The 18,413-nt window shown below is 38.7% G+C and overlaps 1 protein-coding gene across 1 annotated transcript in view; it reads right to left on the bottom strand.

Moving 5' to 3' along the window:
• LOC111662190 (glypican-6-like) overlaps positions 1-18,413 on the bottom strand; it is an 85,561-nt gene that overhangs the window by 28,726 nt on the left and 38,422 nt on the right. Inside the window, exons 5-6 of the mRNA XM_023415970.2 lie at positions 3,033-3,163; positions 2,218-2,361 (exon numbers count right to left, since the gene is read on the bottom strand). Of these exons, the coding sequence (XP_023271738.1) occupies positions 2,218-2,361; positions 3,033-3,163 (275 nt within the window). The remainder of the gene's footprint in view (positions 1-2,217; positions 2,362-3,032; positions 3,164-18,413) is intronic.

Raw genomic sequence — 18,413 nt, 5'->3', positions numbered from 1 at the left:
CAGAAATGTCACAATTTGCAGCTTCCGGTGGTCAGATCAGATCAGTGTGGATTCCTCAGGCATGCTTGCACTAAACCTTGACTGCACTGCTCAGCAGCACTTTATTATGGCTACCAATCCAATGGTTTGACACCTTTAACTAAAAGATTCATCTTTTTTATTTGGTTGTTTGCTATAAGTGCTGTGATTAATGTCCAGTGTCTTCTTGTATGTTGTGTGTGTGTGTGTGTGTGTGTGTGTGTGTGTGTGTGTGTGTGTGTGTGTGTGTGTGCGTGTGTGCCTGCTCGCTACTGTAAAGCAAATTTCCCCTCTAGGGACAATAAAGATCTTTGAACTCTGAACTCGAATGTTGATAATGAAATTTTCTACTCAGGTACACTGGTCTAGTTATCGTACATCGAAGGTAAGCTCCCGTCACCGAGCTCCGTTCTGTAGGAGTCTCTACGCAGGCTAATTGCCCGCTTATTCATGAGCAGTCTGGAGCCCCCACATGACTGTACCATTAGAGCAATTCCTGCTTCCAACACTCCCCCCATCAACTCCTCACAGTTCTCCCCTCTGCCGGCTCTGACGGCACAGGTCACCTGCTGATTGGTTGGCTTCCTCAAGGAGTTGACTCTATTAACTGTGGCATTGAGGGTCTTGGACTAGAATGTGTCTGGAATAGATATGGTAGTTGACGAAGGTTTATGTTGGATCTCCAGAGAGAAATCCTTGCTAGCTGAGGACACCATGGCATGTGTTCAACAATCCCTTTGGAGTTAGCAGCTCGACTGTAAAATACCGCGTTTAACAGCTGATACTCTGATACCGTAATACACCACAGTGGCCATTATCGACCTGTGAACAGTTCCTGCATTAGAGCCCCAGATAAATTAATGGAAAAATGCTCCTGGGTGGCAAGGAGCAGACGATATGTGACACTGAATCCCTCGTGAGATGAAAATGAGACTATAGCTGACACTTGTTCATGCCTACCACTGGGATTAACAGGACACAATGCTTGTTTACTGTAAGTCTCTGTAATGCTAAGAATACAGTCCTATGCTTCCCCATCCACACAATATTAATACAACATTTTCGCTTCCAGTCATAATACATTAAACAGTACCAGACAATAGTCCCCAAAAAGACAGAAATTAGTATAAAATTTTGAACCTTACACTGTGTTGCATCGCATTCCAAACAATCCTCTGGTTTGCAGCATAAAGGCAGGGAAACAGAAAGTCTTAATTAATTCAGTGTAGGTGGAGGAAATCATTGATGGACATACAAAGCTGAAAAAAGCAACCGCTGTATATAAGGCATCAAGAAAATGTGTGGAGAACGAATTAGATTGTGCAAAAACATAATTAGAATTCAATAAAACAAATAACTCATTTATTGTTGTGGGATTCCAAGAGCCAGATGGGGGGAAAAACTGCTGCTTTTCTAATTATGTTTTCATTAACTAAATAACCTATTATTAATCTGACAGAAAGCGCTAAGACATTAAGCTTGTTTTAAGCACTGTGAGAGAGAGTGCCATTTCACTAAAACTGATTGAATCACTTCAAGGGGTCAACAATGAAAAAAATGTTTTAGGGCCTTCTGACATAAATAGCTCTAAATAACGTATTTTTAACATAACTGAGACAGAATTTGAAAAGATTCACTTTGAAAAGGGCTAGAGGGGAGAAAGGAAGGGCAGTGTGGCTGCAGAGGTAATCCGTGATGAGAACTGTCTCTCAGCTGAATTGGACTGTCAGCTCCATGTTAACCTTTACCCTGATGCAGCATTTTAGGTTTCAAGGTTGTTTGAGATGGAAATCCATGTATCAAGATCCAATCCAGCAAACATACAACTAATCTGATAGAAAATAAAGGTGTTCTTTACAGCAAACAATTGATATGGTCAGCCTCGCAAAATCTATCCATCTATCTTCTTTCATCCCCTTCTTTTCTGTTGTCCAAGCAAACAGAGATGAGAAGGGGACTGAATACAGTGCACCGCACCTTCCACTGCCCTCTTGGGGTAACGCTGTTGATTCGTTAACAAACACAAATCAATAAGGGGCCTTGAATGGAAGACAAGTACAAAGAATTAATTTCCGGCTCCAGGGCTTACGATGGCAAATCACCCGCTTTAATCAACAGTGTCAAGTCAGAAAGACAAATGATGTTTACACTCAAGCAGTGTCTTGCCTGAAAATAGCAGCATTGGCTCTATCTCCTTACCAGTCTGTCTAGGCTTGTGCCAGCTGCAGTGGTAGGCCGCTCCTCTGGGCTGTATGGCCTGAAGCGGGCGTTGAACACATCCGAAACACCACGGGCAGACCTAGTCATTCCTGCGGGTTTTGGCTGGCCACAACCTTGAAAAACCTGCAATTACAAAAACATGGGCACCCAATTGTCAGGGCTTTAAATTACTTTGGATGCGGAAAATAGGGAAAACATGCTGTTTTGTTAAGGCCTTGTGAAGCATTCACCCCACATTACCGGCGTGACAGTACTCTACGTCAAGTTGAGGTAACCATGTTGATAGGTGATTCAACTAGGAGCCGTGACCAATGCTATTTAAGATGATAGAGTTAAGTTTTTACAGGCTTTTGGGAAAACACAACATATACTTAAACCATAAACAAAACTGCATCTGCTGCTTGGGAAAGCCAACAGAGCATTTAGCTTTGAATGAAAATTGGCATCTAAAACTATGTGGGCAGAAGACAAAATCTTCACAACCACCCTACATTTTTTTTCTTTCTGACTACAATTTTGTGGGCAAAGAAAAAATGCAGTAAAACACAGGAAACACATTAACTACTGTTAGTCAAACTAAGATTCTCTGACCAAACTGAAACATATAATTCAAATACAAGACCTAAACTTGGACATAATTAGAACGTGTTGTACTACACACCTTAGGCACAGCCCAGGATGACTTACAGCAAACTCCCCTCTTACTGGCTATTCAATTTGTGAGAAGTTGGACTTCAACAATCTGTGTGAGGTGTTACTTAAGTTCTCTGGGGGAATAAAGCTAATTGACATACCCTGTAGGAGACCTGGGCACTGTTATCTTGCATATTCATGATGGCCTCTGAAATCTTGACATCAATAGGCTCCATGACAGATTCAATGTTGAAAGGTCCCTCCAGCCTCTGCGCCACCAGCAGCATGGCATCTGTCATAACAGTGGATAAGAAAGTGGGGTGATGTATGGTGGAGGAGGAGGTGCAAACAGACACACATTCAGTTGAAGAAACAGTTTTTACTGGTATCTAAATGGTCAAGCACTCACACACAGAAAACAACCTTCAAAAGGGCAAAAAGTTTCTTGAGCACGCCACGCAGTGATTTTAATCTATTTGGAAAATGATTGGATTGGAATGTGACCGACCATCTCTATTTTCAGTCAATATTTTTAGTAAGATGTACTATGTGGTCCCCTTCAAATGCTTAGTGATGCATTCCTGTCATGTCTGATGTGGCAGGGTCCAATATTATTAGCACTGGAGAGAACACAGCGCACTGCAACTTAAGAAAACACAAGTAAACGGAGAAACCACGTTCACTGGTTTCATTACACATTTAGACATGCATCTGCAAATGTGGGAAATACAATCAGAAAAACAAGCAAAAGGGATTCCACTTGTGTCTATTCTATTCCTTCAATCATTCATTCATTCAGTTGTGTTGCATATGTTTTTTGGCTGGAATGTAATTGCAGGGCTAGGCCTATAAATGTGAATGCTGCTGACTGACTGACTGAATGATGCATTTACACCATTGGTCAGTCAAATGCTGTGCGACTGAGTGATAAAGTTACACCACTGGTTTGCAGCCTGAGTGTTTCAGGAGTTTTTCCACTAGTTGTTGTTCTTTCTAAATGACTTTCCACACCTCTTTAGTGTTTTTTTTTCATCAAAAAACCACCTAGCAACAAATCTAGCGAGGCACACCTCCGTATGCTGACCGTATGGCAGCTCACGTGAATGACCTTCTAACTAAATCACAGCACAGCCCTAGGCTTCAACTTATGTGTATGGTGATTTTGATTGTAATAAAATCAGGATTTTAGCAGCGCAGAGCAGCACCTTGGAAATGGCTTGGAAGTTAACATATAGACTTAATAGGTCACGTTTCAGTCACTATTTCAAACAGAAAAACATGTAAATAAGAATTGAAAAAAATAAGCTTTATTGGGAATTTGGCTCTATTAAACTATTGTATATGTGAGCACAGAGTGTATAGGAGAGAAGCAAACAGATAAATAAGAAATGCTAATACGACGTGGTGAAGCCATACACTATGTTTTGACCTCGTCTTGCTTCATTTGTTACCGTTTTCCCAAGTTGCAGTGTGTCAGGATCTGTCAGCTTGCACAGAAAATAAGAAAAAAAAACAAAAAGAGAAAAAAGCAAGTTGATTGCACAAAGAAAAATGTGTTTTTCCATACTGTATTGCAGACTTCCATTTGTATGAATTTAGTCAAATGCTAAAATACTATACCTACCTAATTAGTATGATAACAATTAATTGATCAATAAAAGATTTACCAACAGTTTAAGCAGTTTTTCATGCAAAAAGACCAAAAGTGGTTCTTGGTTCTGAAACGTGAGGATTTGCTGGTTTTATATTAGTGTAAATTGAATATGTTTGCATAATGCCCTGTTGGTTGGATAAAACAAGGAACTGTCAATGTCACTTTGAGCTCTGAGAAGTGGTGATGAACAATTTTCTGACATTTAAAAAAGGCAGACAGTTCATCAATTAATACAAACAATAATGACAATATTAATAATAATTTTATGTAACCTTTCACTGGAGGTCATAGCATTAAACAACAAACTATTGTGTCTCGGCTTCTGATTACTAGACAGTTTTGTCAATTACCGCCGCCTTTGCATCACAGTCCAGTAACACAAACTTATGAGGCATGAATCCTTCTTGGGGCAAATTAAATTTTTATGTAGATCAATTTAATCAAGTCAACAATTTTTTTTTACTTATTTATTTTTTTTATGTTGCACGCAACGAATAACGCTGATGAGTCACAGATTTAATAGAACTTTTGAAAGCCAAGCACTTATTTACATCCGCTGTGGGCAATGAATACTAAAAGGTCAATGGCTCATTAATATCACCGTGTGGACACAAGCCAGAAGGCCTTGTTGAACATGAGACACTTTCCATTATCATCTCCTCAGAGTGCATTTGTTTTCCTCACTCTCAATTAACACCTCAGATCGCTTTAAAAAAAAAAAAAGACAAGAAAAGATTTTGCATTCAAAATACTTAATTAATTAATACTTATTTACAATTGTGATGATGCAGATTTCAGTTGGGTAAACATTTAGAGGCTAAGTGGGTTAATTAGTGCCACGAAACAGTGCTAAAGTGCTCCAAACCCCACAGCGTCTATATGTATACAGTATGTCTGTATGCCAAAGGCTTTGTAATGGCAGTTCTGCATTTGAGTGGGGTGCCACAGGGAGTTGGACATCACCAAACCACTAACTCATAAGTGTTCAAGTTCCAGACCTGGAGATGGTACTTAGACAGTCTGTCAGGAGAGTTTTCTCCATCCACAGACCTCCCAGGAAAAGACCTCAGCAGCAGGCTGTCTTAATGACTCTGCAATTACCTCCTTACTAAATAAGGTCATCCTGTCATTTAGAGACTACAGAAACAATGACATCTTCCATGCTTGTGCCTTAACTGTTGAACTAATCTGCACTGAAATGCAGTAAGCAGCTTGTTGCTCTTTGAAACAATATATTTAATTTGGCTTGCTGCTCCCTTGACCCCACCCATCACTAGAGAATGGTATAATTTGTGGAGACACAGATAATATTTGAGGGAGGAGACCAAAGGACAGTGACTGAAATTGTGTAAGAAACACATGAGACAAAGGAACTTTCATCAGACACAGAACTCAGTTGTGAAAGGTGGCAAATGATTTAAAGAGGAAATAGGAGGCAAAGACTGTATATGTAAAAAAATAAATAAATTACACTGCAGGTCTTTGATAGGAGACCTGTCCAGCTTTTCACTCTTCTGGGACCTCAGATCACTGATGGCAGAGGAAAAGACAGCTCCATTTCCTTTCCAATTATGTCAAAGTCTGAGCCTTTGAAGAGCTCTTCTGTTTGTTTACACTGTGGATTGCAAATAGTCTGTGATGCTCGCTGAGATTTTAATATACAGACTACTGTACGTCAGTGCCAAATGGTTTCTCTACAGTAGAGCTCCAATTGAATCCAATGAAGAATTAAGATTTGTTAACATTGATGCTGATCTGTTGTCATGTTTCTTGACACTTAACTGCAATTAAGGCTGAATATTTGCTTTTTTGTCTTGTAGTTCTTGAAAATAATTTGAATGCGGCATTGCCATACAGCTTGCTGTTTAATCTGATTATGATGTAAATTCATTCATCTGCCTCAGGTACGTCTGCTTATTTTATAACAAACTCAAAAAAAAATCTAAATTCAAGCATAAGCTTAAAAACTGTCAAGTGCAAATACTGAATATTTAGGTCAAGGGAGCCAAGTGGGAACAACTCATTTCATAATAAGAGAAAAGAAGAGTGCCTCCAGCATCAGAGGCGATGGCAATCTTTCCCAACAATGGTGACTTATCTGCAACTTATCAGATGGGCTCGACAAACAGAGGGAGCCGGGAACTTTGTCTTCGTACCTAACTGAGGGAGAGCAGACAGAGACAAAAGAGGAGACAGGGAGAGAAAGACGAGAGCAGGAGAATGAGAAGTGGTGATGATTGGGTTGAGTCAGGCCAGGGTATGGCTTTTTTCCCAGAGGAAGAGGGGCTGCTGTGCCGCATGTGAAAAATTCTACCTACATGGAGAATTAATGACTCTCATTTATGAAGAGTGCATGAAGTCCAGTCCACAGTGGCCTAGCTGCCACTCTGAGCCAAATTTTCCCTGCATCACTTTTGCAGCACTGAGATAGGCCACTGGCCAGCCGGAGGAGATCTTGTTATCATCACGACACAGCCATGCAAATAGACACATCTTGCCCTATTCTTAGCTGAGGTTTCTAAAAACAACTGAGATTGTGCCTTACTGGATACAGACATGTAAAACTAAAAGACACACATGCTGCACGATGATCCAAATATTTTGTTTCACATCGGAGGTTAACATTTCAGTTTGTGGTGTGAAACATGCTTATTTGTGCTGTCTTGCTAAACGGCTAAAAAAAAATAAAAAATCTGAGGAGGTAATATTACTCTGGGCTCTGCCTCTTTATCGAGATTGATGTCCACTTAAATTCAGGCTATGTCAGCCAGCGGCAAGCCTCCAGCAGACAAGGACAAATAAGGAAAGTGAACAAGCCCATCTATGGCTCTTTGCCTGTGAAGAGCTCCACAGGATGAAAAATGGCTCTAGTGTAATTTGGATTCTGTAAAGCATAGCTCATCTGTGGGTCAGTCAACCAACTAATGGTGCTATATGAAATGGTGCGAAAATGGAAAGGAAAAAAATGCATGTTGTCATTTGGTCACACCGTAGCGGTCGAAAAAAAAAAAGAAAAGAAAAAAAGTCCTTAAACGTACACGTATGTGCACGTATGTGCACGGACACACACAAAGACACATTTGAACACGCGCACACAGACAAATCTCTGCATAATGTTAAAAAAAGCATGACCTTTTAAAGCATTCATAGCAAAAGAACAGAGGCAAACTTTAAAAGTGTCTTCAAAAACAATATAATAATGTTTGTTGTCTTTGTCGACCCTCAGTGACTTTAAGGGACAGTCGTGGAAAAGGAGAATACTGTATATGAAAACTATCTTTTGCTAATACAAGGATTACAAAGGGCATGTCGTGACTATATAACAGCACACACAACAAGACTTCTTCATGAAGATGTAGCTCGCTGTTGTAACAACCTGCATTCAGGAGGATTGTAGCTACATTTGCAGCGTGGATCTTTGGACCACTTTGGTCCAAACTGAATATATAGCAAAAAATCTATTGGATGGATTGCTGTTAAATTTTCTACAAACATTCATTGTCCCCGGAAGACGAATCCATATCACTTTTGATATACATTGACTTTTACTCTGGCTCCACTATGAGTTTGTCATTTTTGGTTCAGATGAAATTAAATATTCATATCAGACATTCATATCCAATATTCAAGATTCTCAGAGGATGAATTCTAATGACTTTTCCTCTAGTACCAGCATGAAGTAATTTTTTCACTTATTCTTTTTTTTTATTAAGCATTACTTTAACTGGAAAGTTTCTATTGATATTTTATGTTTAAATATCTCTACATCTACTATGGATTGGGCCAAAACATGGCTGTAGATTTCTGTTCTTATTCAAAAATAAAACATGACACATTCATCATCCTTCCTTTTCTATCATTCTTGTACAAAGTTGTAATGGAGGGAAAACAGCACACTAAACAGTAAGCATAATGCAGAAGCCAAACTGGAGCATCACTGATACTGCACTGCACTGCTAATGAAACTAAGCAGCATAATCCAATAATGAGCCATTCATGAGCAGATCGTGTTACTAATGGAGTTGGGGATGTCATGGAATTTAAAGAAACAAACCCCCACCCACCCTTCACCCCCCCCACCCACACCCCAGTCGGCGTCCTTGTTTGCACTTTATAAAAGCCACGTTACAAAGCTCAGTTGCGATGTGAACAGGCTCAACAGCCGAGCAGCTCCGAGCAAAGACAATGAAAGGTCTTGCTGCTCATGAACACACCAGAGAGAATAATTTCTCTCTCTCTTCAAAAAAGTGTTCTCTCTTTCTGCAGATTCGTAATTGCACAGGTGGGAAGTGAATCTGTAATTAGATCCGCTCAAGCACATCTTCATGTAACTGTGAGTGATTAGGCAAGCAAAGAACTATAAAACAAAATGGAAATTAATGTTGTCGCTACAGATGCTCTCGCACATTAAACAGAGTGAGGGCACAATGTTCACCCGGTGATGTCCTGTCAAGGAGCACAGTATGTTCTACAATATTTGTTTGACTTCTTTAGACTGATGACGTAACTGGGTGATACAGGCTGGGTGTACAATGTGGCAGTAATAACTCCAGTTTGAAGGCATATAATGTAATTTCCTCAGCCCTCAGTTTACCAGTTAATAGTTTTCTCACACATGGGAGAATTAATGACTTAGGGCTCTATTTTAACAGTCCAAAGAGCACAGTCTAAAGCCATGGTGCAATTGCTTTTAGGGCGTGTACATATCCACTTTTGCTCCTTTTTTTTTTTAACGGCGTAAAAAAACAGTCGCATGGTTCAAAAGGGTTGTTCTTAAGGCTCTAAATTAATCATGGGAGCGTTTTGGGGCGCAACATAAAATAAACCAATCAGAGTACCGTCTCCCATTCCCTTTAAAAGCCAGGCGCGCCTGCACCTTAGCAGATTGCTATTATAACGGCAATGTGTTTCCTACAGAATTACAGAATACTTGTGGTGAGTTGATTGCATATGTGACTGACCAGTGAGCCTAGTCGTGGCACAGGCACACAGCAGCTCTGTGCGCCCTCGAGGGGAAAGGAAGGACTGAGTGAATCAATGCCCCGCCCACAACTCTACGAAGAAGCAATGGCACAGATCACAACATTACATACATACAGTTTCTGTTCATTATGAAACTGTGGTGGGACAAATTTAGTCTTGGTGATGACTGGGAAACACTGTGGCAGATTTTCCAGGTCGTAAGAAAGAGCCTATGTTGGCGCATATTACTGTCTTGATAATGAGGCCCTTAAAAACAGTGAAACACTGTGCTGTTAATTTCAGACCAGGTGTTTGTTGGTCAATCGTGCAGTCTTTTGCCTCAAGATAGCAATGTGCCTGACCAGACCTCTTTTTTAAGACCAACACACACATGGACGCACAGATGGGCGCTAGTGTATATTTCCTATTTAAACAACGTGGTCTGCATCACCTGAAACTACCAAACACACCTACGTTTCACTTTGCGATGGGTGTAACTTTTATCAACGGTGGCTCCATTTCAAATACACTGCAAAAAAGCCAATAAAAATATATCTTATTTAAGGGTTATTAAATATAATCTTCTTCATATGCAAGCTCAGTAATCTTCAAGCACCTTTTGAAACTTGTTTCAAGGTACATTTTCTCAATTTTGTTTTTGCCAACACATTTTACCACTAATACCCTGAACAACTGTTGAGAATACTATGGTTTTACATATTTTAAGAGTCAGATCAAACAATGCGGGACAAAAACAATACTGCAAATGTTTGTTTTTGTTGAAATGGTTTAAGGCACAGTTTCCTCAGCAGAAACTGAATCATCTTAATAATTCAGTGGCCTTGATTTAAGTGAAAAGTTGCCAGTGGTCCGGTTTTATAGAACGAAAGTCTCTCTCTCCGCAGTGATTCTTTGCCGAAATGTGGCAGAGGGATCTGTTCCATTGGTTACATGTAGGTTTATTGCTGGGGCACAACACCAGCAAAAAAACTATTTGCAACTGCCAGGATGAACATCCCCTACTGATCTGAGCAAGTCAGACGGCTAAAGCCTCACATTGGCCTCTGCTGAACTTAAAGGAATGACTTGTCATTTTGGAAAATACGCTTATTTGATTTCTGGTGGAGATTTAAATGAGGACCTCAATATTGGTCATATCTGTCTGTTAAATATAAAGCTACTACAGCAGATGGTTAGCTTAGCACAAAGACTGGAAACAGAAGGAACAGCTAGCCAGGCTCTGTCCAATAATAATAAAATCTGCCTGCCAGCAACACATCGCTCACTAATTCACACGCTATTTCTCATTTGTTTAATCCATAAAAAACAAAATAAAATGTAAAACAATTCAGTGTTATACGCTGGAGTACCAGTTGCCAGGCCACCAGCAGGGACACCAGGGAGTTACTGCTCCCAGCAGACTGTGGATTTGTCCAACAGTGTATTTTCTCTGGTAAGGTATCACTTCACGGCCCATAGGAACAGGAAAAATCATGAAAACAATCTGAGAGTGCTGCAGGAATGAGTCCTAAAACCTGGAAATAAATTAACATTTTAACACTTTCGGCTCCATCGTCCCGAAGTCTGTGGGTTTTCTTGAATGGGTTTTTGGTTAAATGGCTAAAATAAGGTCTGTGGTTTACAACAGCTCAAGATATTTTCACATTTTATTCTTCGTCATAAAATACATCAGTATATACCCCAGTCATGATTTTTTTAAGCTTTTATATCTCCTACAAGTGGCTAAATGAGACTACAGAGGTTGTCGGATACGTACAACGTCATCACGCTGAACACGAAAACCGATCTATTCACCACCTTTACAGCCTCATCGTGTGTATGCTTGCGCTTTTTGCAAACTATTGCTAACTTTGTCAGAGGAAATGCTTTCATAGAAAAAGTAAGAGCTAAATCAAACTACATATTGGTTTAATAAGTTTAATAGCGGTGATGTTTCATAAGTATCATAAACTTTGGTTTGGCTTTTGGATTATCACAGAAAAGAAGCTCTGTGACAATGTAAAAATCCCATTGGCTTTTTGTCGAGGGAACCAGGGTGACCCTAACTTCTGGCTGGCCTACAAAACCACTTCATCAATAAATCATAGGTAGACTGATGCACTAGTATTAAAAAAATGTCAATGTACTTTTTTGAACAAATTACCCTTATTTTAAAAGGACATGGCTTCTGTATAATTGGCTGGTTTAAGGTTCGCTGTTAAGTGCACCCATGGTGTGTTACACCCTCCTGGTGAAGCTGCTTTTCCTCAGATATAGTTTTAAAGTCATTGTGCTGAAGACAAAGAATTCTTTTTAAGTTTAAAGTCAGATGAGTTTTATCCTAGTTCCAAGAAATTATTGCATCATTTTGTGTGATACATTATGAGACTTTTTGTGTAATGCTATTATAGAATATGTTGAGTGCTGGAATAAGGGAATTGTCTTTTACAGAGGAGCTTTGTATTTACTTAACCTTTTGCCAATGGGTGGTAAAACAAGCCACAAAGATTAGACAGTGCAAATAACCATTAGAAATCCATTTAGCTCCAGAGGTGTGGGTAAAATGGCTTTTACGCGTGTCTGGTCTAAATCATCGCTGTTCAAAAGCATCCATCCTGTAGATGGAAAGTAAGACCTCTCACGGTAAGGAAAAATGCAAGTAGAACAGAGGATAGCGCTAGTTTGCAGGTATGCTTTATACTAATTTTCTTTTAACATTACATTATAGATTGGGCCCCATACAAGCTGAAGACAAAGATGGCAAGTCATATGAGAAATCTACATACTTTATTCCTTTAGATGTGAGTGTCTGCGAAGCTGACATGCCGACTTAAGATCTGTGGCTGCTTGCGAGAGTTCAAGTTTCAATCCAATTTTCAATCCACTGTAGCTCCGGTTGCATAATATGATGAATTATCAGACAAATATCAGATGCAAGGCATTTTAATGTCCTGTTTTTTCTGAGAGGTCATTACGCTGAACAAGCAAAGGTCTAGGGTTGATCAAGAAATGTGTAAACAGTATGCTAGACAATAATTATCTAAACCCATAAATAAGGACTTTCCATGACAAACCAAAGACATTAATCAGCACTTCAAGGGGGAAAAGCCTCGTATTTTAAATGCTACACAAACGCTGATCAAAAAGTGGCATAATTGATTCATGATAGTCCGTAAGAGTAGCGCAAACCATCATCACTAGCTTCTCTGTCTTCATCTATTATGTTGTCAATATAACCCATAATTTCTAGTGGTGAGAATGTAACCAAATACATTTACTCAAGCACTGCAGTAAAGACTTAAAGTACTTTCATGCCACTCTATAGTTTTACTTCACTATATTTCAGAGGGAAATACTGAACTTTTTACTCCAATTATCTGACAGCTGGAGCTAAAAGTTAGGATAAACATTTTTGCATACAAATATCCCATTGTATATACAAGTAGAGTTGAAGCGATAAGGCAATTCAATTAGTCAGTTAGTTGTTTCAATTTAGTGATATATATATATATATATATATATATATATATATATATTATAAAGACATACTGTTACTTAAGCAAGAATTTCAATCCAGTACTTTTACTTGTACTTTTTGCAGTGTTGTATTAGTACATTTAATTAAGTAAAGGATCTGAACATTTCCTACACCACTGATTATCTCATAGGTTACTGCTGTCACAGGTTAATCCGTGGCTCTCACCTTTCACAAAGACTCAAGTCTGCAACTGCAGTTCCATACGCAATTACATTACATAAGTACCGAAGAGAGATACGTTTCTCCTTCACTCGCCCACTCGTGCGCTCTCTGTCTTTCTCTTCCTTTGTCAGATCAGCTGCAGAGTCGATTAAATCTATTTTAAACATTAATAACACTGAATTAGACTCCCACCATATCCTTAATAGAAATGCCTCTTAACTAAAGCCAAGTATTGTCTGAATGACATTCGACTCCCTTTCTGATGAGGGTCACCGGTTGGATGATTTGCATTGGCCCTTCAGATTGGCTCCTGAGCGCACGTTAAACCTGCGTCACCCTGTAGGTGTGAAAGGACTATTAGATTGCTTTAATTATGGTAAAGTGGGAAGTGTGTGTGGTATACGAGTGTCTGAATTTTGTGCTTTTACCAGCATAAGTTCAAAGCATCCACGTGAGCAGAAAATATTTTGGTCTTTGTGTGGTCTGACTTTCAGCCATGGGTTGTCCACTCACAGTGTGTTAGGGAAGATGCTTTTTCCAGTCAATATTTTATTCATGAGGGATTTTTCACAAAGGAAATGATATGTTGCTAGCTTGAATTTTCACAAACAGTGAGGTTGTGGCTGGCTCCAATTACCAAGTGAAACAAATCACCTAATTAAAAAGAAATGAGCAGATAGAATCGATGCAGATCACTTCCAGTGTGGTGACACGTCTCTCCAGAGAGAACAGTAACAGGCTGTAAACACCAATCCAACAAGATGGCAAGTAAAACTGCGGCACACGCAACCAGTTCAGTTAAAAAGTACTTTAAGCAAGCAGCAAGTCTCGGTGTGAATACTGTGAAGGTGCAGGAGGAGAAGTTCCATCACAGGTGTCAACTACGTGTCAGCGCAAAAAAATAATGATAATGAGCTGTGGGGTGCAAACTGCAGAGGACAATATTCATCACCACAGCATGTGACTGATATTCAAATCACCTGAGAGGAAGAAGACATCAATTTATGCAGACAGCTTGATAAATAGCATCAAAAATGGTTAAAAACAGCCTGCTTCAGAACATTCCTCAACAAAAAGAACAGCCAACCAGAAGAGTTGTTTTTAAACAACGCGAAGACAAGCAAACACTGTCAGAGTGATCATCTTTAAACAGATATCCAGTGATTTATGCAGAGAGCGTAATGCTCCATATATCCCAGAGGATTCGATGCGTGGGTCCTGCTTATGTTCAGTGTAGAGTTCTCAGGTGCGGTGAACAGACTGACAGCTGTTCATCAGCACCTCCATGCTTAAGATAATTCATGTCGTTAAAATCTAATCCAGCTCTTAATCTCATCAAATTGCACATGTACCGCTTTTTGAAATGCATCTTTATAAGGATATGCAGTGCAGAAAAAAAAAGTTGCACTTATAGTCATCTCTAAACCAAGCTCTGTTATTTGCAGTGAATTCACTGCAAGAATCAAAAGAATATAAAAATATATATATATATATAAAAAAAACTATAATTAGCATCTGTTTCCATCATTAATGCACTGAGCAAGTCTTGTGATTTGGAGCAGAACAGGGAGAGGTCAGCAAGGATTTGTTCTCCAGTGGGAGCGAATGGATTAGAGACTGGCTACTCAGCAGAACCCATTTAATCTACTGTATGATTTATTTTGGATTTGACTCAGTGTAACATTAAGGAAGAAATACAGATTATAGTGTGACATTCTAGCTCTATTTAGCTGATGTTCATGTTATGCTCATTATGGCAGCTGCATGAACAAATCTTAACTCTACTTAGATTAATATTACAAATTAGATGACCCTCGGGAGCTAAAGCTATATATTAGTTCCATGAACAGCACCTTTCAAAATAGTGGTCATATTCTTATTTGCTTGTCTAAAATATGGACGATGCCTTTTGATCTAGGGTTGCTGGTAGTGAAAACTTATAAGATCTCTTCGCCAAGATGCATATGCATACAGTATGTCACATGAATATAAATACAGAGGAGTGAAGCGATTTAGAATGGCAATTTTTCCATCATTTATTGTACACTGGCTTCAACAACAAATAATTAATTTCAGAGAAAGTGGAACAACAAAAGCAAAACAGCAAAAAAAAAAAAAAAAAAAGAGAGAGATCCTTGAACCATTATTATTTTTCTACTGCTGTGAAAGTGCAGTACAGACACAGAAAACTGGCAAATAAATCCAAAGACGTTTCACATTTCTGGGGAATATATAGCCGTGCAGCTGCTCTTCATACACACACATCTGTTTCAGTTTCCCTCTGGCAGTGCCACAGCAGTCTGACAGTCCCTTTTCGTTTCACACTTATATAATGGATAAATGAAGGTGAGGACTTGGTTAATGTGAACTGGTGCATGTTTTTTTTTTTTTTTTTTTTTTTCCAGTTCAAGTTCTGTCACAAGTTGGAATCTATTTAATCAGAGGGTGTTATTTCCTGAAAGTGGAGTCGTGCAGTGAGAAGGTGTTGTAGGGAAAAATCATTGCTATCAGGTGCACAGCTTCCAGGTTTAAAGGATTTCTTACTCTTTGGTTGGATTAGTTTTCCCCTCCCCAATATCTTGTCTCCTCTGGTCAGTGGAGCAGGTATATGATGTTGGTCTGAATGGATGCCACAGGAATCAAGATGAATATCTTAGCTCCAAGTCGGTGTCGGCTCTGAAGGACTCTTTTTTTTCCCCCCAATGTCTCTCAAGCCGAATCTTTTTCTTTTTAAGAGAGCTAGTATAACCCATTTTATTTTGCACATTATATGCGAATGAAGCCAAAATGGCTACCTACCATTTCTGAGAAAAAACAATCCATTTATACAGTATGATATCATACTGTATAAATGGATTGGGGTTTTTTTTGTTATATATATATCAATCATACTACTCATGTATATGACATTACATATTACACTAACCTGTCTGTCTGTCCGTAACATAAAAGCTTTCCTGACAATTTAACACCGAGAGCCAAGTCAATACCTTATTCGTGGTTAGACCTTAAGCTAATTGAAAATCTTTCATCCTATAATGAGCATGAAATGTCAGCGCCAAAAGATATAGAACTGGCATTTAATCTACACCCAGGAACAATAATCCTATTGACAAGAGTTCTGATAAAGACAGAATGAACATTGCTCCAGGATTAATGGCGGAAATGCAAAGTTGACAAATTCAAGTGAAGCAGTGTCCAAATTTCATTCTTTGTTAATGGAGGAAATGAAGAATGAAAGACACTTGAGTTGGTTTGTATTAGCAAACCACAATCTCTCTTAGTGACTCTTCATTGTATACAGTGTATTGTGATGTATTAATAAAGACACACAGTGTTTGAGTTTGCTGCGTGGGTTTTCTAATGCAGTCCAAAGAAATGCAGGTTTACTGAACCTTGGGTTGTCTGCAGGACAGGACAAGTGGCTTTGAAAACAGATGGATTGAAATTAATATTGCAATATATACAGACAAACTTACAAACAGACTGGTAAGATTAATATGCTGCTCAGCCTGTTGAAAATGTAATTATCAGACAGGCTGTTACAGCTTGGTGCCCTGTTTACTTTGTTAACTGTTTGTTGAATGTAAGCTCTGACAGATGTTTCTTAGCAACCAAATTTGGATATTAGTGGGTTTCAGAAACATCAGAAGCAACAGCAATAGTACAGCTGCAGTATTTTATTTTGGGACAGTGTTATTCTACTGGCTTTATCAGCACTAGATCTTTTTTTAGTTTTGAAGATATTCTCTTATGGTGGTAACTGATTTTTTTAATTAATGATTATCAGAAAATATTAACATATAATATTCTATAGTTCAAGGTGATGTCTTTCAGATTTCATGTTTTGTCTGACCAACAGTGCAAAACTCAAAGACATTTAGTTAACAATGACAGAGAAAACCAGCAAATTGACATTTTGGAGTGGCTGCAAACACATACTTGATTAATCAATTACCAAAAATTGTTGCAAAATTTTTTTTGGTTGACTAATTGATTAATTGTTTCAACACCCACATCAGTACAACTGGCAAAAATGATGTATTTGAGTATTTTCTTTGTGTTGCATTCGTTGTTGGAAACCTAATATTGTACAGTGGGGTCCACAGGTCTGGCATCACTTAATAGGAAAGTGGTCGCAGACTTTTAGTACATGTGCATAAAAAGACATGATTTTAGAGTAACAACACATACAGAGGTTGTGATATTAATTCTGGGTCCCACCTGTAAGAGTTAGTGAACCAGTTCATATTGGTATCAGATCATGAAATATTGTTCAGTGTGTTGGATGTTGTGTCCATCTAGTAAAAGGTGACTGTTTAAGTACAATGACCCCACTAAGTGTGGTGCAGCTTGCAAAATACAACACTGATTGTCGAAATATTCCTATCAAAAGGTCAGCAGAGCAGAAACGCACCATTATCTTCCATCTACCACTCTACAAATTGACATTCACTGCAATGAACTTGCTGTGCTAATGTTGGTGCATCAGTTATAGAAATATTAGACAACCAAACTATCTCACAGTGGATAAATGAAATATTGTTTTGAAGTTCAACGATTACAGAGCTACCATGATGGATTTCCGGCACGTTTAATTTTTTTAATTCAGTAAAAAGGAAAACACAGCAGGAGTCAAATTTGTGTGTGTGAGTGGAAATGTTTGTAATTCTTGTGATGGACTGGTGACCTGTTGAGGCATTTTCCCTGACTTTTACCAAACGCTATAACAAGTTCCAGCACCACCCCCACCAGAAAAGGTCATGTGCTGTTATCATAACACATCACAAGATGCTCTATCTATAATGTTCTGCTGATATGCAAGCTAAATGAAAGCTCAGCTAAGTGTTGACCTAAAATGACAATTAATTCAACTGTAAATTAGAGTGCATTGAGGGAAACTAAATGTTAATCAAATAGAATGTAAATAATAATGGATTTGTGTGAGCAAAGGCAACTGCAAAGTGAAAACATTGAGATTCCTTTTGTCAAATGCAGGTATCTCAGCCTGACTGTAAGGCAGTGGGCTAACATGCAGGTGTTATCATTTTCTGACTAAATTAGTTTGACGTAATATGATTAATAAATAAATACCAAGCATTCCATATTGTAAGACGATGTTACATATTACACGCAAATTTCCAACATGCCCTTTGGTGTCTGGAAAGATGGAATGAGGCAGCGTGTCATTCAGTTAAGGACTTGATGAACAGGACAACTGTATTG

This window comes from Seriola lalandi, unplaced genomic scaffold, assembly GCF_002814215.2.
Source record: "Seriola lalandi dorsalis isolate HSWRI2012SDOR001 ecotype SW California unplaced genomic scaffold, Sedor1 jcf7180002054559, whole genome shotgun sequence".
Classification (NCBI taxonomy): Eukaryota; Metazoa; Chordata; class Actinopteri; order Carangiformes; family Carangidae; genus Seriola; species Seriola lalandi.
The sequence above is the reverse complement of the archived record's forward strand: the minus strand, read 5'-3'. Positions and strand labels throughout refer to the sequence as shown.